The sequence below is a fragment of the Bubalus kerabau genome, chromosome 3, assembly GCF_029407905.1.
Source record: "Bubalus kerabau isolate K-KA32 ecotype Philippines breed swamp buffalo chromosome 3, PCC_UOA_SB_1v2, whole genome shotgun sequence".
Lineage (NCBI taxonomy): Eukaryota > Metazoa > Chordata > Mammalia > Artiodactyla > Bovidae > Bubalus > Bubalus kerabau.
In genome coordinates, this window is record NC_073626.1 from 107,495,695 (window position 1) to 107,523,074 (window position 27,380).

A 27,380-nucleotide genomic window follows, 5' to 3' on the forward strand; every position below is an offset into this window, starting at 1 on the left:
CTGACCTGCCTCTTGAGAAACCTGTATGCAGGTCAGGAAGCAACAGTTAAAACTGGACATGGAACAACAGATTGGTTCCAAATAGGAAAAGGAGTATGTCAAGGCTGTATATTATCACCCTGCTTATTTAACTTATATGCAGAGTACATCATGAGAAACGCTGGACTGGAAGAAGCACAAGCTGCAATCAAGATTGCCGGGAGAAATATCAATAACCTCAGATATGCAGATGACACCACCCTTATGGCAGAAAGTGAAGAGGAATTAAAGAGCCTCTTGATGAAAGTGAAAGAGGAGAGTGAAAAAGTTGGCTTAAAATTCAACATTCAGAAAACTAAGATCATGGCATCTGGTCCCATCACTTCATGGCAGATAGCCGGGGAAACAGTGGAAACAGTATTAGACTTTATTTTTGGGGGCTCCAAAATCACTGCAGATGGTGATTGCAGCAATGAAATTAAAAGATGCTTACTCCTTGGAAGGAAAGTTATGACCAACCTAGACAGCATATTAAAAAGCAAAGACTTTACTTTGCCAACAAAGGTCCGTCTAGTCAAGGCTATGGTTTTTCCAGTGGTCATGTATGGATGTGAGAGTTGGACTATAAAGAAAGCTGAGCACCGAAGAATTGATGCTTTTAAACTGTGGTGTTGGAGAAGACGCTTGAGAGTCCTTGGGCTGCAAGGAGATCCAACTAGTCCATCCTAAAGGAGATCAGTCCTGGTTGTTCATTGGAAGGACTGATGTTGAAGCTGAAACTCCAGTACTTTGGCCATCTGATGTGAAGAGCTGACTCATTTGAAAAGACCCTGATGCTGGGAAAGATTGAGGGCAGGAGGAGAAGGGGATGACAGAGGATGAGATGGTTGGATGGCATCACCGAGTCGATGGACATGGGTTTGAGTGAACTCCGGGAGTTGGTGACAGACAGGGAGGCCTGGTGTGCTGCGGTTCATGGGGTCACAAAGAGTTGGACATGACTGAGCGACTGAACTAAACTGAACTGAACTGACTGAAGCTCTATCCTTCTATAATCGGCCAAGGTGTTTCTTCCGCCTCCACTGACAGTCTTTTCTAAGCAAGCAATCCAGTTGTATGCCAAATGCAAACAAGGGTGGTCTGAGCAACTTGCCTTCAGGGAAGTAAGATCAGTGGGTATGACATGAGCATGGTTTCACAGTACATAAGTATCCCAGTAAATTTTTAGGTCATCTCTCACAGTGAAGTATTAATATTGTTAAGCTACCATGCAGAAGGAGAAGAAAGGCTTGGGAAAGAGGAACAAAATTGCTAAAGTTCAAGTTGATATTAGAATAGGAAAGGTGGAGCTACTGTATAGGAATGAGGATCAGGGAAAGCAGTAGATATAAACTATAACAAACAACAAAAACAAAAACAGAAGCTCAACTAAAAATAAAAGAAGGAGCAGTGAGAATCTAAATCTAAGCAGTTAGCAAAGAGCATATTTGAAGGAAAAGTAAACTTATGGCTAAGTGATAGAACAGACTCAAAGGCGCTAATGACGATGAAAATCTTGACAAAATGGGATGTTTCAGCTTGTGAATTGTGCATTCATTCCTTGTCAGCAATGAGTTTCCAAGCATGACTATTTCAAGGCTCAATATGGCCATAACATTAGATAGGTAAAATATTAGCAACTCACTCTTAGTAAAGAAGGTCTTTATCAATTCTTAATTTGTTAAAAAAAAAAAAAAGAAAAAAAGTATTCACAATAGCTCTGCTGTGTTCTAAGTCAACTGATTTAATGCTACTTTGGAAAGGAGTTTGAGGAGCTATGGGGATTCAATTCCTTTTCATCCACTCATTTGCCCAATCATATGGAAATATCATTATGAGAGAGTGCTTTACTTGGTTCTGATACATATTCAATTACATCTTCAAATCTTACTCAAAAGAAGGCTTGTTAAAATATGTCCAGTGAGCTAACAGTATGATAAACATAGTTACAAAAATTCCTGATATTATAAATTTTGGTTATTGAAAATTGTTTCCTGAAGATTCAGAATAGTATGTTGTCCTTACATGAGCTAAATCAATATTTTATTGGTGTGAAATCTTCATTAACAAAAATTTTCTGCTTATCATTTCTTGAAATCTACTATTATTTTAAAATATTGGTTTATAATCCTCTATGGTGATATTGATGCTAAAATCATAAAACACATCAAGATTTCTGAACTTAGGACTTTAGAAAGAACTATTTGCAATGTTGATTAAAGTTGATTAATACTCATGAAGGATTTTTAAAGTTGTCTATAGCTGGTTTCATGGATATATTTAGTCTTTGTAGAAGCATATGGAAATGCATATTAAATTTGACAGTATTTTGCAAATCATACTCACTTCAGAGTAACTTGCAAAGTAGAAATGCTTTCATATGCTAGAAGATGGTTTGTCTATTATGCTGAGAGTAAAGAAAGAGCTATGTATTCAACAACAAAATAAAGAGATATATATATATATATATATATATATATATATATATATATATATTCTCTGGCATTGTGGCTTATGATAATAAAGGAAGATCAGAAGGACAATGTCCTGTACTTTAACATTTAGAATTATGTGATGGTCACTTTTTCAAACCATCACACTGGACATACTAAAATGAATTCTCACAAAGATCACAGGCACCCTTAAAAGAAAACAAAGAAGATTCAAATGGTCATTTTCTGTCTAGGTTTCCATACTAATGCCAAATCTTCTGAGACTTTGACCAAATCTGATTGGAACAGAGATTTAGAAGAGAGTAAAGGCAATCTATCTTTACATGAACTTATCATGATGAAGACAAACCTCAACACTAGATAAAAGGATAATTTCCACTCAATCAAATTCTCTCCTCTGGGGTGGAGTTAAAAAGAAGTGACCAAAGAGAAACTGATTCATAGGAATTCAGACCTTTGTTTTGAGTTATGCGTTACAAGCATTTTTGTGGCCTGTGAAGTTAGCCCAGCTCAGTCTTGAAAGCATCAGGACCCAGTGGCTCTTGTGCAATGAGTAGTTTCCCACGCTGCCCCACACAACATGTATCACTGCACCTCTTATAGAGTCAGATGGATACATGTGTTTTCTCAACAAGAACAAATAAAGTTTAGTAATGCTGCTGCTAAGTCCCTTCAGTCGTGTCCGACTCTGTGCAACTCCATAGATGGCAGCCCACCAGGCTCCCCCATCCCTGGGATTCTCCAGGCAAGAACACTGATGTGGGTTGCCATTTCCTTCTCCAATGCATGAAAGTGAAAAGTGAAAGTGAAGTCGCTCAGTCGTGTCCGACTCTTAGCGACCCCATGGACTGCAGCCTACCAGGGTCCTCTGTCCATGGGAATTTCCAGGCAAGAGTACTGGAGTGGGTTGCCATTGCTCTTCATATTTTATATTAAAAAAGAAACTTTTCATATTCTGAAGGTCATTTTAGGGACAAAACTTGAAGTAATTAAAACAAGAGCTGAAGCTCTTTGACAAGTTTATATTTTGTGTCTAAAGGAGTCACTGACCTGATAAATCTTCAGGGACACTAGACTGCAATTTTCGAAGAGAAAATAAATTTTGAGGTTTCAAAGGACTTCAATTTTCTCATATTAGTGATTATGTCATCATTATCCGAGAATAGTGATTTGCAAACAACATTGACTTTAATGTAGTTTTATACTGATAATTACTCTTCCTGTTTTCTATTAAGAGTCAGGATTCCCTTATCTCTTGAGTTGAGAAAATCAGATTATTTATTGAAATTATTCTCAACTGTGATCATGCCTCAGTACATAAACATTATTTTTATGATCACAGCTTAAATTCACCACACTCAAAAATTATCTGGATGATTTGCATAATAAAAAAGTCAAGCTTTGAAGGTGAGGAGTAAATTCTAAAAAAATAATTTTTAGAATTATTGATCTAAAATGGTTTCTGAATGAAGATAGGAATGATTTATGTGTCATGAATCCATAGGTGAGTTTTCTCCAATCATATTGTCTTCCTTTGGATCCTTTACACTGATGATTTGGAGACTAGGATTTCTCATAGGTATAAGCCACTCATGAGCATGGCTCTGGAACTAAGTGAGACTATGAAGCAAACCTGCTTTTACTACTGTTTATAATTTCTAAAATACTGTAGAAAAGAGATAAAGAGCAAGATTATGATCCTAGGCAGACTTTTAAATGTTAAGTCAATAACTCAGATTCCGTAAGAATTCTATCAAGTGTATAAAAAGATCACTTGACATATCCTTTAAAGAAAGGCCATTTAAGTAATTCATTATACTTCCTTAGATTTATGAAACTAATCGAGTGAAATCTCTCTCAGAGGCAACAATTTTAGCTTTCAAAGTAACAGATTAAATTTATGCACTTAGTTAACATAGCATTCCATTTTGCAGAGGAACAGTATCTGTAAATTTCACCACAAACTTCTTCAAGCTTGTCCAAAGGAGGTCTGAGTTATCTATCCCTTCACTGTTCCTATGGTGATACATGAGAATTCACCCAGCAGTTATTTAGGAATTGCCTTGTGGCACATATTCTAACCCTATATTACCTATCATTTAAATTGTTTATTCAACTATTGAAACAACATCTTTCCAAATGGGTTGTATGATTTAAAAAAAAATGCAGCATCCTATATGTATTTCTATATATGAAAGTCTCCTGTACAAAAATAAATGGTTATATTTGCTCATGCCTCCTCAAATGACTGAGAAACATTGTCTTTACTTGATAAAGCAGTGAGCACCTTAGAAAGGATATTTGTGTTGGAGTAGGATAAAATGGAAGCTTCATCATGCTTAATTCATAAGATTGGAAAAATATATGGATCTATTAGAAGTCCTCATTATTTGCTAGGCTTCCTTTCTGACTCAACTGGTAAAGAATCTGCCTGCAATATGGGACACCTCCCTGATTTGGGAAGATCCCCTGGAGAAGGGAAAGGCTACCTACTCCAGTATTCTGGCCTGGAGAATTCCATGGACTATATAGTCCATGGGGTCATGAAGTGTCGGACAGGACTAAGCGACTTTCATTTTAAAGAATCCACCTGCCAGTGCAGGAACTGCAGGAGCCCTGGGTTTGATCCCTGGGTGGGGAAGATCCCACAGAGGAGAAAATGGCAACCCACTCCAGTATGCTTGCTGGGATAATGCCACGGATTAAGGATCCTGATGGGCTAGAGTCCATGGGGTCTCAGAGTTAGGTATGACTGAGTAACTGAGCACGCATGGAATACTGGGAAAAGGTCTTTTAAAATAGAACTATTTTAAACCAGTAACCATACTTTTGTAGTAAATAATGAAGGAAAAAAATAAAAGATTTGATTGGGATGCTTTTGAAAAATAAAACTTTAAATTGTATAACAAATTTAATTTATAATTTGACAAAACTTACATTAAAATCATAATATGCAAATTATTAAAAAGAATGAGTAGTAAATCAAATGTTGATTTTTTTTTGGTGTGCTTGACAAATGTCATGGTAGCAAGCTAGAATCTTTTTTGTGTTATATTTAACTTTTTAGCATGAGCATAAAGATGATCATTTCCACAAAAGTTTTGAAGCATTCATCAGTTCCTCTTAATCCCTCATATTCAAGTCATTTGATTTTGAATTACCATGCCCAATTTCCTCTACTTCGTTTGTTAATGCTTTTGACTCTAACATATTCTCATTGTTCATGATTTTGTGATTCAGCAGTTCTTCAGTATAACTTGCATCATGAAATGCTGAATCTCTTGAAAAATTTTACTTTACAATTCATTTGCATAAAATTTTTACTGTGTTATAACATTCTATAATCAGCAAGAGACCAAAATATTTTTTATAATAATGCATAGAGATAAATGTTAATACTAATTGAGAAAGGGTGTTTGGTAAAGGTTAATTTTATAAGTGAGTACTTCACAGTTTTTACTTTCCTACATTGTCATGTATCTTTCGGGATTAGAATAATACTTTGATAATCAGAAGGTCTTGCAATTTGCAATCGGATAAAAGTAAGGGATAGAAAGTAAGCAAGTCATAAAGCTGGAAATACAGTTGGTATCTTCTGCAATTGTCTGTATTTGGTATCATTACAGAGGATGAGATACACCTGAGTTAAAAGGACCAAGGGTTGAGGCATTGAGGGAATCAATGAAAAAGTGAGAGAGTCAACTTATCAAATACAGAAAAGCAATCACATATATTGGAGCAGAAGCAAGGGGAAATGATACACTGGAAGATTAGGGCTGTGGGAGGTAACGTAGGGCTGTGGGAGGCAACATTAAGGACAAAGGGGTGGCCAAGTACATGTAATATGGCTGTCTGACAGGGCAGGAAGTTGTGGCTAAGATGCCATCCACGTTAATTCATACTGAACATCTAACTCCAGAAACAAGCTAAATGCATAGAATAAATGCCCTGGGAGGTCTGAGTCATAGTTTAAGGATTCTGTGAAAACTTTCACTGAGAAATACATTGATACTGGCCTATCCCATTTGCAAGTATCTGGAGTCTGGTGAATTCACCCACCTTGCTACCACCACTGACACTCCCTCATTCTCCCAGTCTTTAATACCAAGACCTTCTATAGATACTAGAAAAAGCTGTGATAATTAGTATGTCAGAAAGAATCACAGAAACCAAAACAGGGTTTAAGTTATAGATGAGTTTGGGTTTGTGGTATTCTCCAGCATTGCCTGGGGAAGGAAGTATAATCAGATATATCATCATCACACCCCAGAACAAGTAGATGATCTCTCTCTATAACATTAATTTTTCCGTTGGGTCAAGCGTGAAACATGCTTATAATTTTTAAGCCATTTTTATAAATTTTCTTGATGCTGATTTTTATCCTTAGACTTTCTTATATTGTTTTATGTGTCTATTTTTTAAGTTCCCAAATAATAATAATAGTAGTAATAATTTATACTTCTGAATTTAAAATTTGCCTTTCCCATGCACTGATGCAGCCAGCCTCTTCTGCTGGTTCTTTTTAACCTGCAAATTACTTATTACAATAAAGGAGATGACTCAAGCTCTTAATAAAGCCTTAAAAAGTGTCATCTCTACTTAAAGCCTTCAATCAAATACCTCTAGCTGTTTATGGAAATGTATTGGCATGATTTGAAATGCTAGCATTTTCAAAAAATTATCAGTAGGCTCCATTCTTGACCACTCAGAAAACTTAAAAAAAAAATATACTAGGGGAAGCAAGAATTTCAGGAGAGCTAATATATGAGAGCATTTGAAAGATTCTTTATGTCAGCATGGAAAGTGAAGAACAGTAATTTTCTAGTATGTATGATTTCACTGGATAGAGTAAAAAAAAAAAAAGTAAGCCACAGAAAGAATCTTAATAACTCACTCCTGTTTTTTGCTAGAGTCTCTCTAAAAAAACCAAGAAGCGATGGGTGGTGTCTTGAATTGCAGTCTGTGGGCTTTTACAAAAGAATCATTTTACAGGCTTCACATATGTTTGAATCTTCTAAAATAAAAAAGGTTAAGTATTGATCTAAAGTCTTTCAGGAAGGTCAACACTTATAAAGTTAAAAGAAAAATGCAAGATTTTTAAGGACCTGAAATTCAGGAGACTTGGTTTCTATCTCTGGGTCAGGAAGATTCCCCTGGAGAAGGGACTGGCTCCCACTCCAGTAATATTTTCTTGCCTGGAAAACCCCATTGACAGAGGAGTCTGGCAGGCTACAGTCCATGGGGTCGCGAAGAGTTGGATATGACTGAGCGATTAATGCTTTCACTTGAAGGATTTCTTTAAAAGGTGATATGTTTCTAATGTTTGAATTCTTACAGCTAAAAGTATTTCCTTCAAAGTGCAGAGCAATAATTATTAACTGTATACACTAAAATTGTCAGACATGAAGTACAAAAAACACAAGATGACATTTACTCAGAACCAGTCCTTATTTAGTATAATTATTAGCTACAGATAAGGTTTAGAATATGATACTGGAATGGGAAAAACGTGATGATAAACTAGGAAGAAGTCAGATTACAGCTGAGATTAATGATTTGAATTATAATGCTTAATACAGTAGATTGACACTGGCCTCTACTCATTATTTTTATTGACAAAGTGTTCTTGGAAAAAGTCTTAGGTCACCAATTTTGAACAATGGCCAAAATGCCTATTTAAATAAACAAAAAATGGTGAAATTTCTTGGTACAGATGTAATCTGCCAGTTGCTAATGGGAACATCATATAAAAGATATTTTTAAATTATTCACTTAATATTAAACTTTCAGAATTCAGGGTTACAAGTTCCAGGATCCACTCCCATAGTACCCTTCTTCTCAACCTTGATAAACATTTATGCATTTTGTTTAACGTTGTACCTAAAATGCATCTAACGTTAACTTCCACCTCCATCCTGTCCTACCTCTTTATCAAAGGCTTTGGCTACATGATTATTGCACTATAAATATATGGTCAAATGATAGAAAAAAATTATACTTTAAGCATAGATAAAGAATGAATGGACCAGGAAAGTTATGTGTACTATTTATTTGAAATAACATGTTTAGCCACTAGATGTCACCCTTTTTTAAGCACAAAGTTTACTCCATAAAGTTAACAATAGTAATTACATTGCACTTAGGGTAGAAGTTGGTACTATTGGAACTAGTCCCTCTAATGTCACATAAAAAGAAACTTTAACAACTGATAAACAAAGAAACAACAACCAGTGTTTCCTATAAGAAGGACTACCTGAGTCAGACTGGTTTGAGTCTTGTTGATCTCCCAACTAGATACTTAAAATGCAACAGAAATTAATAGCATGTGATTTTCAAGCTGTACAAATAGAAGATTGTACAAGCATGGCTCTTGTATAAATATAACATGAACACATATAAAGATCTCAATCAACTCATAATTAGCGGATGAGCCAGTAAGATGGTGAGGCCAGTACAAGACAGAATTCCAGGAATAGAGGCTTACAGGCGCAGTCTGAGCTTGGCCATAGGTACAAAATTCTTTAATATCCCAAAGGTCACAAACCATAACCTTTAAGGGTATGTTTCCTGCTTGAGGAGAAATGATCTCTACTAGGCAAAATTCTACAAATTAACATGCAACTTCACAGCAAGGCAAAAAGATACTTACCCTAGATGTATGGATCACCTATCATGCTTCAGTGGCTGTGCTGTTTTACATGCATTATCCTATTTTAACCTCATGATAACTTTCTATGAGGTAGATGCTTATGTTCTCTTTATCAAGAGACTAGAACACTGAGAAATCAAGAACATTCTTCAGGACCAGCAGGTGAGTGATCAGGTTAGAATGTAAATCTGCTCTGTCTGTATGGTCTTTCTCTTGGGAGCACAGACTTAACACTTACCTACTGGAGAAGGAAATGGCAACCAATTCCAATATTCTTGCCTGGAAAATCCCAAGGACAGAGGAGCGTGGTAGGCTACAGTCCATAGAATCACAAAGAGTTGGACACAACTGAGTGACTTCACTCACTGGGTCTAGAGGATGTTGGGATTCTATACGATGAGGCACGTGCAGGCACACTACAGCCCTTCTGCTCTCTCTCTCATCCATGAAGGTCAAATAATGGTAAAAGAACTCTGAAGTGCAATAGAGATGCTGTAAATTCAGAGTTTAACTGCTAATGCTTGCATTCTCTAGAATTTGTGTACATTACTTACCATATCCCTGCTTCCCTTTGCCGATTCCTCTAGTGCAGTTTAAAGAAGTGGAGAGTTGGAAATGCTCAGGGTGGTGAGTTTTCACACAAAGGCAGGCAATATCTTACATACCATCTATGTGGAAAACACTTAGGCTAGGTAAAATGTTATCAATGGGGTTGTTTATAAATGAAAAAAAAAACAGACTTTTTAAAACTTGCATGGTAGTCCTATAATATACATTTTATATTCTTTTCAGATAATTTGGGACAAGGGGAGAAATCTAATGTTGTCATTGTTTAGTTGTTCATGTCCAACTGTACTACCATGGACTGTATCCCTCCAAGCTCCTCTGTCCGTGGGATTTCCCAGGCAAGAATACTGGAGGGAGTTGCCATTTCCTTCTCCAGGGGATCTTCCCGACCAAGGGATTGAAACTGCGTCTCCTGCTTGGCAGGCGGACTCTTTACTGCTGAGCCAACAGTGAAGCCCATAGCTAAGATATTCTTTGCAGAATTTGGAACAAGGGGAGAAATCTAATGTCCTGACAATATATTCAAGGTAGATGAGTACCTAACAAATATCTGTCTAAAAAATGCTCTATTGAATTTTAAAACTTTAAAATCTTGATGAAATTTAGGTATAATTAAACGAGCTGTAGAAAATGATCTTAAATTTGTGTGATTTATGTGCAGAGAATCTCAAAAATGTGAGGGGCTCCAAGCTTTATTACTAATTCACTTTCAATTCTCATAAAGATTATACCATTCAGCCAGTGACTGAGAAGATTCGGAAAATTAATCAAACATTATTATAGTACCTATTAGGAGTCTAGACAGTCTCCTCATCACACACATTCTGATACAATTTTGAAAGGATTATTTTTTTTTACAGAATATTTTTATTCTCCATACCAGATAAAAATAATAGAAACACTTAAGAGTTCCCAAGTCAAATAAAAATGTTAAATTTGTTGGTGTATCAATTTGCATTTATACTTGCTCTAAAAAATGAAGAGTGCTATATAAAAATCGAAGAGTATTTCTTTTTATGTAGTCAGTCTGTTGTTCAGTGTTCAGCTTCTTCAGTTTTCATGGTTTATAAAATCTTTTAGGACAGAAGATATTCCTTACAAGACCATATTATAAGTTTCCAGCTTTAAAGGTAGATGTAATTTTAATAATCACGTACCACTTTTAAGCTCTATTAGGCACAGCTCTGTGTTGCCTTTGATTTATTCATCAATGTGAGAAACCCGGACTTTTCTAAAGTCTAATTTTTGAAAAAAAGTTAAGTAGTCTCTTTGCATTAAACCATCTGCTCTACATGATTACAGGGACTCGTTTTTAGCATTGAAGCTTCCCTTTTGTGATTAAATTTCTTGTTCAACCAAGTGAACTCTTTGGAAATCGTTTATTTCCGGTAAAGCATATCATTGTTCACAGACTGGTAAAATAATTATAATCAACCCAGATTCTTATTGGATAGCATCTTAAAGAACACATGTAAATTTAGCACACTAATTAATTCAAATTCATTTAATTCATTTATTCATCACCAAAGAAAATCTGAAGATAGTACTCACGCAGGTTTAATTGTATAGGCATGTTTTTCATGGACAAAGGCACCAGCAAGACCTCCTGCTCCTGTATTTAAATACTGGATAGAGAGTAAATTAAACTGTGTAGGTTTGCCTAAATATACATGATAAAAATAATAATTTGACCTTTTTGTTATGAAATCAACTTTGATAAGATCAAAATGTGTGATTATTTTAACTTTTATTATAAAACAGAATTTGGGGTTACTTTGTTCAAAGAAAAACAATGAAATGTAGCATTATTAATTATGAATAAATAGCTATTACTCTTTTGGCCAGTTTTTGCTCCAACTGGTAGATAACAGTTCAGTTCTACTGACAGTTATCTGATTTCAAAGCTCATTTATTTCAGTTATTTTGCCACAAAATATTTAAATAATAATAAAATATTATATTTTTAAAACGCTTAAGATCACTTCTATTTCTATGCTCCCTGTCAATAAACTTGTTTTCAAATGTCAATACAAAGTTGATTCCATAAGAATTATCTCTAACTTATGTAGAAATTTCTCAACATATTAACAAAAAACTAGATTAAATTTGAATTAAGTTCTAAGTATAGAAGTATTGTCCAGAACTTCCTGATTTTTTCATAGAAGTCAGAGAATTGAAGGAATAAATACTCTATAAAGGATGGAAATACCAAAACATAATAACCTATACTATTCATTAAGTGATTCTACAATTAACTAAAGTCACAAAATACAGTAATGAAGGAAATAGAGGAAAGTAATTCAAACACCTAAAATTGGTCATTTTTACAATACATTTTTAAATTGGTCATTTTTACAATTTTTAAATTGGTCATTTTTACAATTTTTACAATACATTTTTACTGATCCATTTTTACATTTAGATTAATGTTAGTGTGGACTAAAAGGATATAAATATATTAACTAATCTGTTGATACCTTGTAGGAGCACCAGCAGGCAAAATCAACTCCCCAGTCATGTAAGTGAAGTTCAACATTTCCAACTGCATGTGCTAGATCAAAGCCAACAAAACAACCCTGGGGAAGAACATAATAACATTTTGAAAGTGCTTAATGATTCAAAATAACAAATACAAGTATATTTAAGAAAATTGTTGAAAAAATGCTGTACCATAAATGCAGTTTATCCTTTGGAGCAATGACTCACAAAGTGTGAATCATAAAATCTTGGGCATTCTCAAGACCCTTTCAGGTCAAAACGGTTTTCATACCAGGAAGAAGACATTCTTTGCCTTCTTCACTGTGTTGACTTTTGCACTGATAATGCAGAAGCAATGATGTGTTAAATTGCTGACATCTTTGCACAAATCAAGGTAGTCCAAACTTGTATTGGCATTGTGTGCATTCAGTTACAGCATGAAAAGGTTAATTTGAGTTATATATCTCCTTGGTACAAGTATAAAAATAATACATTTGTATAAAATGTCAGTACCTTAATTTTATTCTTTTAAGGTTTAATATGGGAATTATTCATAAAACATTTAACAACATCCTGAAGTAGGATGTCTGTCTCATAATGCACTTATGCAATTATTTGAGTTGGAAGCTAAGTTACCCACTTTAAATTCATAGAAAGCCATTTTTGCATGAAAGAGCAACTTACAGACAAATGATAGTAAATCATACTTAGGTATTTGAGACATATTTTGAAAAATGAAGTGAGTCTATCAATTTGAGAAAAATAACTTGAAGCATTTGTTGCCAAAGGAAAAAAGTAGTTACCAAGAGAAACTGGAATTTTGGAAAAATTGTGTCCATTTCCATAAATATGGTCATTTCCCAGTATTTAAAGATATTTATGGTGAGTTTAAAACTAACATATAATTTTTAAAAGAACATATAATGAAATATGCAATATTTAGAAAATATACATAACTTAATGAAAAAGCAAGAGAGTTCCAGAAAAACATCTATTTCTGCTTTATTGACTATGCCAAAGCCTTTGACTGTATGGATCACAATAAACTGTGGAAAATCCTGAAAGAGATGGGAATACCAGACCACCTGACCTGCCTCTTGAGAAATCTGTATGCAGGTCAGGAAGCAACAGTTAGAACTGGACATGGAACAACAGACTGGTTCCAAACATGAAAAGGAGTACGTCAAGGCTATATATTGTCACCCTGCTTATTTAACTTTTTGCAGAGTACATCATGAGAAATGCTGGGCTGGAGGAAGCATAAGCTGCAATCAAGATTGCCAGGAGAAATATCAATAACCTCAGATATGCAGATGACACCACCCTTATGGCAGAAAGTGAAGAGGAACTAAAGAGCCTCTTGATGAAAGTGAAAGAGGAGAGTGAAAAAGTTGGCTTAATGCTAACATTCAGAAAACGAAGATCATGGCATCTGGTTCCATCATACCATGGGAAATAGATGGGGAAACAGTGGAAACAGTGGAAACAGTGTCAGACTTTATCTTTTTGGGCTCCAAAATCACTACAGATGGTGACTGCGGCCACAAAATTAAAAGACACTTACTTCTTGGAAGGAAAGTTATGACCAACCTAGATAGCATATTAAAATGCAGAGACATTACCTTGCCAACAAAGGTCCATCTAGTCAAGGCTATGGTTTTTCCTGTGGTCATGTATGGATGTGAGAGTTGGACTGTGAAGAAAGCTGAGCACCGAAGAATTGATGCTTTTGATCTATGGTGTTGGAGAAGACTGTTGAGAGTCCCTTGGACTGCAAGGAGGTCCAACCAGTCCATCCTAAAGGAGATCAGTCCTGGGTGTTCATTGGAAGGACTGATAAGAAAGCTGACACTGCAATACTTTGGCCACCTGATGCGAAGAGTTGACTCATTGGAAAAGACCCTGATGCTGGGAGGGATTGGGGGCAGGAGGAGAAGGGGAAGACAGAGGATGAGATGGCTGGATGGCATCACTGACTCGATAGACATGGGTTTGAGTAGACTCCGGGAGTTGGTGATGGACAGGGAGGCCTTGGTGCTGTGATTCATGGGGTCGCAGAGTCAGACACGACTGAGCAACTGAACTGAACCGAACTGAATGAATTGATATTTTCCAAATGATCAAGACATATTGTTACATATTATGCATGGATAAAAGATCTGTAAAAATGAAAAATCAGCCCATAGATTTTAATGTAACAAAGCATAGAAAGATCATTGATTTGGTTTCACATTTCATACTAAAAATCCCAGGATGTTCTTGTCAAATTCTGGTATAGGATCAAAGAATATTCACAGTTAACTGAAAAAGCTATTATATTACTTGTACTTTTTCTAAATATATATCTGTACAAGGTCCAATTTTATTCTTATATTTCACAAAGGAAAAAAATCAAGAGATTAAATGCAGAAGATATATAAAACCAGCTGCCTTCTATTAAGTCAAATAACAAAGATTTATATTTCTATATAAAATATATGCCAAATATAAAACATTCTTTTTTTGTTTCTTTTAGAAACTGCGTTTTTACCCCCTAACAATGTAATATTTATTTCAGTATGTAATGGTTTTTTTTTTTTTTTTTTTTTTGTCCCAGATGGTGACTGCAGCCATGAAATTAAAAGACACTTATTCTTTGGAAGGAAAGTTATGACCAACCTAGATAGCATATTTAAAAGCAGAGACATTACTTTGCCAACAAAGGTTCGTCTAGTCAAGGCTATGGTTTTTCCTGTGGTCATGTATGGATGTGAGAGTTGGACTGTGAAGAAGGCTGAGCACCGAAGAATTGATGCTTTTGAACTGTGGTGTTGGAGAAGACTCTTGAGAGTCCCTTGGACTGCAAGGAGATCCAACCAGTCCATTCTGAAGGAGATCAGCCCTGGGATTTCTTTGGAAGGAATGATGCTAAAGCTGAAACTCCAGTCCTTTGGCCACCTCATGCGAAGAGTTGACTCATTGGAAAAGACTCTGATGCTGGGAGGGATTGGGGGCAGGGGGAGAAGGGGAAGACAGAGGATGAGATGGCTGGATGGCATCACTGACTCGATGGACGTGAGTCTGAGTGAACTCCGGGAGTTGGTGATGGACAGGGAGGCCTGGCGTGCTGCGATTCATGGGATTGCAAAGAGTCGGACACGACTGAGTGACTGATCTGATCTGATCTGATATAATATATTTTAAAGTTGTTTTTATTACAAATACATACAGTAAATATAGGTATACATAAACAATATTATAACCTCTTTGAGGAGTTCAATAATTTTTAAGAATGTAAATATTTTTCCCAGAATTGAAAAAGACATATGTACCCCAATGTTCATTGCAGCACTATTTACAATAGCTAAGGCATGGTAGTGACGTCAGCTTAAAGTAGAAGCATCCCTGCAACCACGTCCTGCCTAGTTTGGTTAACGTAAAGTTGACCAAGTTGCATTAGTGGTAAAGAACCCACCTGCCAATGTTGGAAATGTAGGAACTCAGGTTCGATCCTTGGGTCGGGAAGATCCCCTGGAATAGGAAGTGACAACCCACTCCAATGTTCTTGCTTGGAGAATCCCATGGACAGAGGAGCCTTGGTTGCACACAGTCCTTAGAGTTGTAAAGAGTCAGACATGGCTGAAGCAACTTCAGTTCAGTTCAGTCACTCAGTTGTGTCCAACTCTGTGACCCCATGGACTGCAGCACACCAGGTTTACCTGTCCATCACCAACTCCCGGAGCTTACTCACACTCATGTCCATTGAGTCAGTGATGACATCCAGCCATCTCATCCACTGTCTTCCCCTTCTCCTCCTGCCTTCAGTCTTTCATATCATCAGGGTCTTTTCCAATTAGTCAGTTGTTTGCATCAGGTGGCCCCAAGTATTAGAGTTTCAGCTTCAGCATCAGTCCTTCCAATGAATATTCAGGACTGGTTTCCTTTAGGATTGACTGGTTGGATCTCCTTGCAGTCCAGGGGACTTTCTAGAGTCTTCTCCAACACCACAGTTCAAAAGCATCGATTCTTTGATGCTCAGCTTTCTTTCTAGTCCAACTTTCACATCCATACATGACTACTGGAAAAAACATAGCTTTGACTAGATGTATCTTTGTTGGCAAAGTAATGTCTCTGCTTTTTAATATGCTGTCTAGGTTGGTATAGTGTTTCTTCCAAGGAGCAAACATCCTTTAATTTCATGGCTGCAGTCACCATCTGCAGTGATTTTTGGAGCCCCCCCAAAATAAAGTCTGCCACTGTTTCTCCATCTTTTTGCCATGGTGTGATGGGACCAGATGTCATGATCTTAGTTTTATGAATGTTGAGTTTTAAGCCAACTTTTTCACTCTCCTCTTTCACTTTCATCAAGAGGCTCTTCAGTTATTCACTTTCTGACATAAGGGTGGTGTCATCTGCGATTCTGAGGTTATTGTTGTTTGTCCTGGCAATCTTGATTCCAGCTTGTGCGTCATCCAGCCCTGCATTTTGCATAATGCATTCTGCATATAAGTTACATAATCAGGGTGACAGTATACAGCCTTGACGTACTCCTTTCCCAATTTAGAACCAGTCTGTTGTTCCATGTCCAGTTTTAACTGTTGCTTCTTGACCTGCATACAGATTTCTCCGGAGGCCTATAAAAACAATGCTATTTTTGAATCTATGTTGTGTTCTTCCTGTACATTGACTTGAGACCTGGACAATTTCTTACTGACTCTATTCTGTCTCAATTATTTACTTGTATGGTTTCAAGTATTTTGTATGTCTGCCTGGTAGAACTCAGTGTATTAGAATATAAGACTCTACACTAAATTACCAGAAGGAAATCATGGAGCAATACATTTATATTATCCAAACTGTACTCAAGTAGTAATTTCCTAATTTAATTGCTTACCATCAAAACCACTTTCCTCTGTAGATCAAAATGTGAAAACATTTAGCTAGATAATATAGTGATTCATTCCACATTAAGACAACTTTGTACATGAAGATTAATTTTTTTAAAAAGTCATTAAATGAGGGTATTCATTTTGCAAACATGTCTTACCTCTGAGTTCTTCTATTGTTAGCTTACTAAGAGCACATATAATAATTACCTTCTTAAAACATTAGACTTCCTGCAACTTTGAAGAAATACATCTATTGACTGATGTTTTTTGAAGTTAATAATTGCAGAAGGACCCACTTTTTGATTGTAACACCTCTTAAAAATAACTCCGAACTGCTATTACAGGTACTTTCCCCAGAATAGGGACTTCGCTGGTGAGTGGCTCAGACAGTAAAGTGTCTGCCTACAATGTGGGAGACCTGGGTTCAATCCTAGGGTCAGGAAGATCCCCTGATGAAGGAAATGGCTACCCTCTCCAGTATAACTCTTGCCTGGAAAATCCCATGGATGGAGGAGCCTAGTAGGCTACAGTCCATAGAGTCGCAAAGAGTCAGACATGACTGAGTGACTACACTTCACTTTTCCCAGAACAGAGGGATGCAAACAATGACCTTCTTAATGAATAAAGTAATATTTGAGGACAGGTAATCTCATTTGTTTAGATATTGTCTATGGTTGCTTTTGCAAGCACAAATGAATCATTGCAACAGAGATCACATGAAAGGCAAGTCTGAAATATTTGCTATTTTGGCCATTACAAAAAAGATTTGCTGACCCCCAACCCTATAACATCGGTTTCCATGAAGAAAACTCAATATACTGGAGAGTCGGTTAATTAGAAAACTTACTCATTATAATGTGACCAAAACTAGAATCTTATAAAAGAAAAAAGGTTCTTATAGGTATTTTATTTCCCAAACACAAAAAATGAGCAACATGACATAAAACATAAAAACCTTACATATCTGTCATGAAAACATGACAGATACTTCACATTAACATAAGTTTTTGGAGCAACAGGAAAGAAATACAATTAATCTCTTTCAAGATTTAGAGGTTTTGGCTTCTCAGGTGGCACAGGGGTAAAGAATCTGCCTGCCAATGCAGGAGATGTGAGAGACTTGTGTTCAATCCCTGTGTCAGGAAGTTCCCCTGGAGTAGAAACTGGCAACCCACTCCAGTATTCTTGCCTGGAAAATACCATGGACAGAGGAGCCTGGCAGGCTACATTCCATGGAGTCACAAGGAGTAGGATATGACTGAGCATTTGAGCACACACACAAAAACCAGGTTTGCAGACTAATGTTTAGGTTTGTAGTGAAGTTGCTCAGTCATGTCCGACTCTTTGCGACCCTAGACTGCCCACCAGGCTCCTCCATCCATGGAATTTTCTAGGCAAGAGACTGGAGTGGGTTACCATTTCCTTCTCCAGATAAAAGTGCACATACATGTGCAATTTGTTTGTATTTTAAGACACAATTTTCATAATTTCAATGAAATTAAATGTGGGGGAAAAAAGTTCTGAATTTAAAATTCTCTTTTTTTCTCACCAACATTTCTAATTGAAGTGATTTTTTATGAGGTGATTTTTATTCCTCAGCCTCCCATAGACAAGTTTTTATAGCACAATTTTTCTTAGGAAACTCAAGGAATAAAAAAGCAGCACTTATATTATCAGTTATTTATAAAGAATAGCCTGATGAAGAAACTATGTAACTTCCCCCACATACCATGTTTTTAAAGGCCCTGTGGTTACATATGTGGCACAATATATAAAAAAAATCACCTGTGGCTCCTACAATATATTTTAATGCATGTGCAATTCTTTCCCCATGGATGGCAGAGAACATAAGTTATTTACTGCGATTATTTTGAGTAAATGACCTTAAGATACAAACTTGAATGTGATCATCACCAAGTGATTTTACAGAAGTTTCACTAGATGGCAGCATCTTAAAGAAAACACTAAGAGTTTCCCGAAACTTTGTATAGCCATTCAGTTAATATTTTTATTATTTTAAGAAAAATAGTAGGTAAAACAATATGAATATGTGAAAACATACACTGCATACTTGAGTGCATACTTTATGCAATGCTAAAATGGAAATTAAATATTTTCAACAGATTTGGATTAATTACCCACAATTGTTCAGAATCTCATTGGTAAATCCTGGAGAAGGGAACATCTACCCACTCCAGTGTTCTGGCCTGGAGAATTCCATGGACTGTATAGTCCATGGTATCGCAGAGTTGGACATGACTGAGTGACTGTCACTCACTCATTGATAAAAGAGAGTGACAAATGTAAATGATAAACAATATTACAAGCACAGCGGTTTTCAGCCACCATGTCACCTGGGTTTATAGTCAATCCCCAAACTACGGAAGTAATCTTCTAACCATTCTGACTCCTGCCATCCTGCTTTCTTCCAATGAACTTTCTAAATCATACATTTGATTTTAAGACTTCCTGTGTCCCTTCAGTGATCCCCCATTCAATTCAGGATGTAACTTATTTTCCTTGGTATGGTTTTTAAAGACCTTTATGGCCTGATTCTTTCCAGCTTTGTATCTCAGGTGCCCTACACCTACTTTCCTCTTCTTGCATAAATATTTCTCTGTCTCTAGAGTATTCTTTCCCTTCCCATTTGCCTGAGTAGCTCAGATTTTGATCACAAGATAACTTCCATAGGAAGATACTTCACCAAACCTCTCTCTTCTCTTATAGTTCCGGTTACATAAATCTCTTCTAGCAATTTTCCAATCTTACTATTTTTCTATTTTTACATAATATAAATTCAAGTATTCAATTGTTGAATGAATAAGTAAACAAAAGAACATATAATAAAGCCAGACAATTGTCAATAAATATTATGTAAACTGAAGCTAAATGTAAAAGAATATTATTTGATATCCTTTATTCTGTTGCAATATTATTGCATAAATCATTTATTCAGGCTTGGGATCTTTTAAAATGAAGTTTCTTGGGCAATCAATAGTAGCTTAAAATATATTTAAAATTCTTTTCAATAAAACAAGGCATATGATGAGTTTTTGTTTTGACCATCTTCAATAGCACAATACTAAGAATTTTTCTAACCAGTATAATAATACACATAGGGCCTGTGTTGAGATTTCTAGGTAGCTATCTCACTGTCTGTTAAATTTAGTTTATTATTTTTTATGTATTAAAATGAAATATGGAATAGTATGGCTTAATTTTATCCCTTGTAGCGTTCAAGTCCTCATAATTTTGTTGCTTTATCCTGTAACAGATTGACTTTGGCCTGATATCATTATTTTCTTCTTTATTCACTCCCCAAAACTCCTATAAATTATGAAGATCATCAATAAGTAACAAATTTGGTGTGAAAAGGGTAATTATATAAGACACTTGTACCTATACACAGAACTGAAAGCCAGGTTGTATGCATTTGTATGTTCATATAATTGTTAAAATAATAAAATACTTAAGATAGGTAAGTAGCCTTTGGCCCACTTGAGTAACCACCTAGGTTACTTTGGCAGTACTTGCAAAGGATGCATGTCATGTAGACTGTGGCCATTCATACGTGCGAGCTGGGTGCATGTCCAAACTTCAGGCTGCCCTTGGAAGTGGCATTAGCATCATGGTGGGTAAATTATAGGTGCCTGCAAGATTCCTTCAAGGTTAGTAATTGGATACTAGTATTAGGAGTATGACTGCTCTCATGACTGTTTATGGGAACTACAGTTTCCACACCATACCAAGCAGATCTTTATGTATTCTAAATGTTACTCCTGGTTCAATATAAAGTCACAGGAAACAATTGCAGAAGTACACTGCTATACATTTGAATAATGTTACCTTAAAAAGAAAAACTGGTGGGAAAATTTGAAGACAATGAATGAAAATTTTTTAAAAAAATGATAGGAGTGTGTGTGTGTGTGTGTTCATCTCTAGATAGATAGGATAGACAAAGTGGGGATTAAAAACAACTGGTTGGCTAGTTTTGATCCTGGGACTTCCCAAAGAAGCTCATAATTAAGGAGATGTTGAATTGTACTGGGGCGGGGTGAGATTGAGGAAGAGGCAGGTGAAAGGTGGCAGGGTTTCTTGCCACTGTCTTGAAGCACTAAAATTTGTAAAATTAATTCAATTGCTATGGTTCAAAATAATGCACAGATATTAAATAAAAAAAAAAAAAGAAGAAGAAATACTCTGTAAGAGGGGCCTCTACCAGTTCTGTCAATATAGTATATCATTTCAGAGTGAATTTTTATCCTGAAAGTCTTTCCTTTCACCCAGCATAAATTTATTATGATTTTCAAGTATCCTTCTCACTTTTTTTCCCTTTCATCCAACTCTGGTTACAAGCAGGAGTGAAGTCACTCAGTCAGGTGACCCAATGGACTTTAGCCTACCAGGCTCCTCTGTCCAAGGGTACTGGAGTGGGTTCCCGTTTCTTTCTCCAGGGAATTTTCCTGACCCAGGGATCAAACCCATGTCTCCCTCATGGCAGGCAGATGCTTTACTGTCTGAGCCATCAGGAAGCCTATAAGCAGGAACTATGCATTAATTCTTGCATGGTGTTTATTTTTCACTTAAAGTCAAAATGTAATCTGTATAACATTTTCCTTCCCCTAATTATCTAACAGAGCTATCTACTATTTTGTTGTTGTTGTTTTGAATTGGTATGTTAAGCCTTCTCTTATTTACAGCAAGAGATTGATAGGAATGGCTGTTCCTCAATACTAAAACATATAGCAGTACAAAATGCGAATAAACTCGTAAGTTAAAAGTACACAACACAATCTTCCAAGTGGAGCTGTGGTAAATATTCTAGAAATCAAGTAGCTTGGCAACTAGAACCAATGTCTAAAATTTTAAGGCAGAAGCTGAATGCTACTCAAAGTTATTTTAGCTCTGAGGCTCTTAAAGATAACATATGATTCCAGAAGTAAATAATCAGCATATGTACTGCAAGAGAAAAACTACACACAATATCCCATCCAGGAAGCTGTGACTTGATAATTATAAATGCTCATATTTAAGTTCAGCAGCAAACAGGAACAGAAACAAGAAAAACTGGGAGGGTAGACAAGATTTTACTCTAGATCATATGATGAATTATTCTAAGGTTAAGGTATAATCATTTGAAATGTATCTTCTATCAAAATATTATTTTAAAATGTAAGTGTACAGAGAAGGATGATTTCCCAAATAGCCCTTACACTACATGATAATTTGAGTAAGAAAACTACCTTTTTCTCCTAGAGCTATTGATTGATGGTATTTATGCGAAAATCTGTATAGAGGAGACAATAAGCACTAAAAACCAAACATCTGTGCCTCTCATGTGGGCTGTTCCTAGGGATCTGGGGAGCCATGACTCTACTTGGGAGTTTCCAGAGAACTGGATTTTGAAAAAATAAGATATTTAACAAGGGGGAGTTTTGAATCAAAAAAGAGTCATAACAAAGGCTGGCACAGATATCAAGGAGTTCATTAAATTAAAATGAGTACCTTTAACTTGAAATCAAAATCAGAATGAATGCTTTCACTTGATGACTTAAAGATTCTGGTTTGGATTTATGGATTAACTAAGGAGTGAAAATGGAATCCATTCTGAAATATGTATGTGTCAATCTGTACAAATTAGAGTAAAATGGTATTAGGATTTTGTTACCTTCTTACATCAAGCCATACTTTCATATTTTCAGAAAGTATAGTAGCTTACAGCTATAGTTAGCTAAAAGAAAATATGTTTATGAAGAATGTGTTCTGTTGGAAAAGTAACCGTGAAGTGACAGGAGGTGGAATATTGGGAAGAAGAGAATGAACACAGGCACGTCCTAAGGAGCTCGTCTTTGTTTGGAAACCCCAGAGTCCTGAATGGGGTGGTAGAACTCCACTCACTGAAGATGAGTAGACCTCCACTCCGCTCACTGAAGATGGCCAACCTGGTGCATTTTTAGACACCTTTCCAGGCTCTATTTATGTCACAGGAAAGACAGCCTCTATTTTCTTTTTTTTTTTTAATTAATATGTATCTCAAGGTACTCTGTTTAAATTCCAGAACTGATTTAGCTATAGAGTTTACATAGCTAACCAGGTAGCCTGTGGGGAACACTGGCAACTGGAGTCTGGAAAAATAGCTCTGTCTTAATAGCTATGCACTCTAGTTTTGTGAATAGATGCCTGGAGGAAAATGATAGTTTCTGAACTTGAGTGAGACTACATCTCCCACGCTATCTGACTTATTCTTGAGTCAATTTGCAGTGTGTGGTTTTGACCCAATCATTAAGATGAACTGGAACATGCACAACTCTACTTTTTGTGGTATTAGGCTAGATTGATATTCTAAGACATTTTCACAGATTTGTTTTTACCTTTGACAAGTACTAACACAGTCTAGAGCAGTTTCCTTTTTATGTGCCTCTATGCCCCATATGACTCTTTAAAGGCAGAGACAGTGGAGTTTTTCTTAATCTATTCTCTCTGTCCATCTGTCTGTCTGTCTCTTTCAAATCCTGGAATCTGATATTAAGTGAGGGGTCAATATACCTGTGACAGAATGAAATTTCTAGAGAGTACTCTGTAACTCAGCTACCATTAAAGGGTTCAGTGGACTTTCCGTTGAAATTCTCCCCAGTGTCATGTAGATTAGCTTCCCAATCATGTGTAAGTTGGTAAGCTCATTTAATTAGAGAGAAGGCTTGTGCAAACACATCTAAAAGCCCCAAAGAGCTGCTAACAGGAATGCAATGACACTGCCATTGGTGAGAGCTATTACCAGTGAACTACCTGAGACCCGTCAGGAGACCCATCCGTGTCTCGGGGCATCTCTTAAAGAGAGCAGTTGGAAGGAGTGTTTTTGAAGTTCTGAGCTGGGGTACTGTTGAATGCTGGCACTGACAGAATCTTATTCAGCAATAATTCTGATTCTTATCCTTGACATCTGCTGCTGCTGCTAAGTCGCTTCAGTCGTGTCCGACTCTGTGCGACCGCAGAGACGGCAGCCCACCAGACTTCCCCGTCCCTGAGATTCTCCAGGCAAGAATACTGGAGTGGGTTGCCATTTCCTTCTCCAATGCATGAAAGTGAAAAGTGAAAGTGAAGTCGCTCAGTCGTGTCCGACTCTTCACGACCCCATGGACTGCAGCCTACCAGGCTCCTCTGTCCATGGAATTTCCCAGGCAAGAGTACTGGAGTCGGGTGCCATTGCCTTCTCCACATCCTTGACATCTAGGGCAAAGTAAAAACTGCGGTTTTCAACATTCTCTAAACTGAAGAGATGATCATGCAACCCTGAAGACAGGGGCCTCAGTTTCCCAAGGAAAAATAACCAAGAAAGAGGGCTATAAATATTTTCTTAGACTTTCCAAATGTTAAGACTGCTTTGTCATTACACATTAAGTTTGCAGATGTAAAAGGAGAAAATATAGTGGAAAGAGAGGTATGGAGCCAGACTCCAGTTTCCCAGATGGCTAAGTCAGCTTGAACAAGTGCTTAACTTCTCTCAGACTCAGTTTCCCTCAGTGAATCATGGGAAAAGCTCCCTGTTAGCATAGCTGGGAATATTGTAAATACTACATCACAAGCGCTTGAAGCATAGAAAGCCATCAGCAGCACCTAGTATTATTACCTTTGTACAAAGCACTCTTGCAGAAACTAGATTCATCCTTTTAGCCTGACTTTTTTAAAAGTAAAGATTGATGAGACTGACAAATCCAGAGATGAGAAATAGAAAGTAGGAATATTGGGAGCATTTTGCTAATGAAATTTAAGTTGGGGGGGAGGGGTGGTGTCAGTTAAGAAGGTCTGAGACAGAGCTAAGAGCTAACAGCTACTTGGGCAGGAAAAGTAAAGGATTTGAGAGAAAGGAAAAGAGAAAAACCCTTCAGACTCTAAAGTGTTGTGTAATTTGCAGGTAAAAATGTCTTACTACCTAACAGAGTGTGCTTTCAAGAGTAAATTTCAGCTATTTCTTTTACCAGAAAAAACAGCTATTGTCTCCTCTATTTATTGTCACAAGTAAGTGCAAAACCAAAGAAGAAAAATAAAACAAATTGAGTAATACTGTTCTCTTCTAGAGTCTTTCTCCAGCTGGCAAGGTTCTCACACAAAATATAGTTTGTTTGATTTATTTCGGATACCCAAGATGGGAAAAATAGCTCAAGGTAATTTTTCAAGCTTAATTTAGTTTGCTTAATGTTTAATAATTTAATGGAGTTGTCTGCATGCCCTAAGTATGTCAAAGAGTAGAAATGGAATTTGAAAAAGAACTCAAATTTTACAACAAGTATTTTGATTTTTTAAAGTAATTAACCATTATAAGTAATTCTTCAGAATTTTCTGATTCTAATAAAATGGGAGCATAGTTATGCTTTTTATGCAATATGTGATCCATAAAACAGCCTAATCCATCCTTACTGATATACACATTTATCCATTCACTGACCAAACAGGTATCCATTTAATGATAAGTAATTATGTATATGAAAAGCACTGAGTTATGTATATGAAAGCACTAATTATGTATATGAAAAGTATGAGCCTGTAAAGTTTGTAAGATCTACCCTCAATCAGTCATTGAACATTCTACTTACCAAAGCTTCCTAAATTTTATAGATATGCATATAAATAATTACAAGATAGTGCAAAATGGGACCAATAATACATTTTCTATGATGCTATGGAAATACAACAGGAAGATTGATTTAGCTTGACACAGAGGAATGAGAAAAATTTTATGACAAAGATCAAGGATCACCTCCTCATGCTTCCACAGGAGTTAGTCAAGAAATATTGTGAGTTGAGCCTATAAGAAATACTCCCCTTTACTCAGTTTTGTAAGAATGCTGCAATGTAAGTAGAAATATATATACACCAGCTGTCACTCTGCTTCAGTGCTGAGGTCAATAGGTAGAAATGGGAGTTGTGTTGAAGAACTAAAGTTCCATCTAGTGGGCAGAGCTATGACTCAGTCTTACCACTTGTTATCCTAGGTTAATGATGGTCTAATGTTGCCAAACATGTCACTTTTCAGAAGGTATTTAAAACTAGGAGTTTTTATATGAAATCTTTTGATCTGTCATTATTGGCATGTGATTAAAAAATTTTAATGTACCACATTTGCATATACAAAGAGGGTCAGCAATTCTCTAGGACCAGTCATAACCTGTGAAGCAGATAGTGGTTGAGCTGGGATAGAGGCATAGAATCTTCATACGTGGAAGTCCAAAGACTAAGGAAAACTAAGAATAAAGGCATGGCAACAGTGTGACATCTGTACAGAAAACATGTGAAATATTTGGTTTAGCTTAAATATAAGTTTGTGAAGGACAGCAGAGGAAATACAATATTAAATTAAGTATATGCATAATTATAAAAAGGCTAAAATGGTTTGAACTACATTCCACAAATGGTAGAAGAGTGATGGGCATCATGTGGGAAAAATGAGGCAAGGGATCAAATAGCAGACACCAGGACCTAATCACAACCTCCCAATAATGGGCAGTTACTTTTCAGGTGAGTGGAAACCTTTAACCTTTACATATCTGTTTTATCTACCTATCCTGTTATACAGTGGTTTTAAAGCAGCTATTTAATTTATCCATCATGTGGTAATGGTGCTCTATATCGAATAAAGCACCATTTTGATTAGAAATGAAAGTACACTCTTCCCTAATATGGTTTTCTAGTGATTACTATGTCACCTGAATGCTCATTTTCTCAACCAAATTTGCTTTTGTTATTAAGTTTACTACATACTGAACTTGATAATATTGCAAAGAAGTTTATGGGATAATTCTTAAATACATCATTCTTTAATTTCTTCCCTTAAATCTAGTTTTTATAGACAATGCTATGGTTATCCTCTTTGTTCACCACCTTACTTAAGATAATTTCCTAAGAAAATGAACATTGCCTTCTCAGCTCAGTTTTTGATTTTGTTTGCATACATAATTTACCTGATTAAATAAGGATAACAAGAAGAAGGACATTAAGAGAAATCTCACATTTTATTGGGGATTTTTTTTTCCTGCTTAAAGATCTTTTGAAATTCCACCTACATTGTTTCCCATGAAACACACATTTTTCTTTCCATTCTTATGGTGGTTAGTGATTAAATTAAAATGTACGTGTACATTTCATGTTGAAACACTTTCATTTTTCAGCTTAACAAAGACTTAAATCACCCTTCCTTTGTTTATCAAGTGGCTAAAAAACATAGATCTTAAACCACTCCAGTATTTTTGCCTGGAGAATCCCATGGACAGAGGAGCCTGGCAGGCTACAGTCTATGGGGTCACAAGAGTTGGACATGACTGACCACAGCCTTAGTCTAAGGCAACTTAAGTA

At 36.2% G+C, this 27,380-nt stretch overlaps 1 protein-coding gene across 10 annotated transcripts in view; it reads right to left on the minus strand.

The window, feature by feature from the left end:
* KYNU (kynureninase) overlaps positions 1-27,380 on the minus strand; it is a 130,096-nt gene that overhangs the window by 29,011 nt on the left and 73,705 nt on the right. For all 10 annotated transcript variants that reach the window (XM_055572682.1, XM_055572681.1, XM_055572684.1 and 7 more), the window contains 2 exons: positions 12,165-12,263; positions 11,239-11,312 (listed from right to left, as the gene is read on the minus strand). In XM_055572682.1, coding sequence (XP_055428657.1) covers positions 11,239-11,312; positions 12,165-12,263 — 173 coding nt within the window. The remainder of the gene's footprint in view (positions 1-11,238; positions 11,313-12,164; positions 12,264-27,380) is intronic.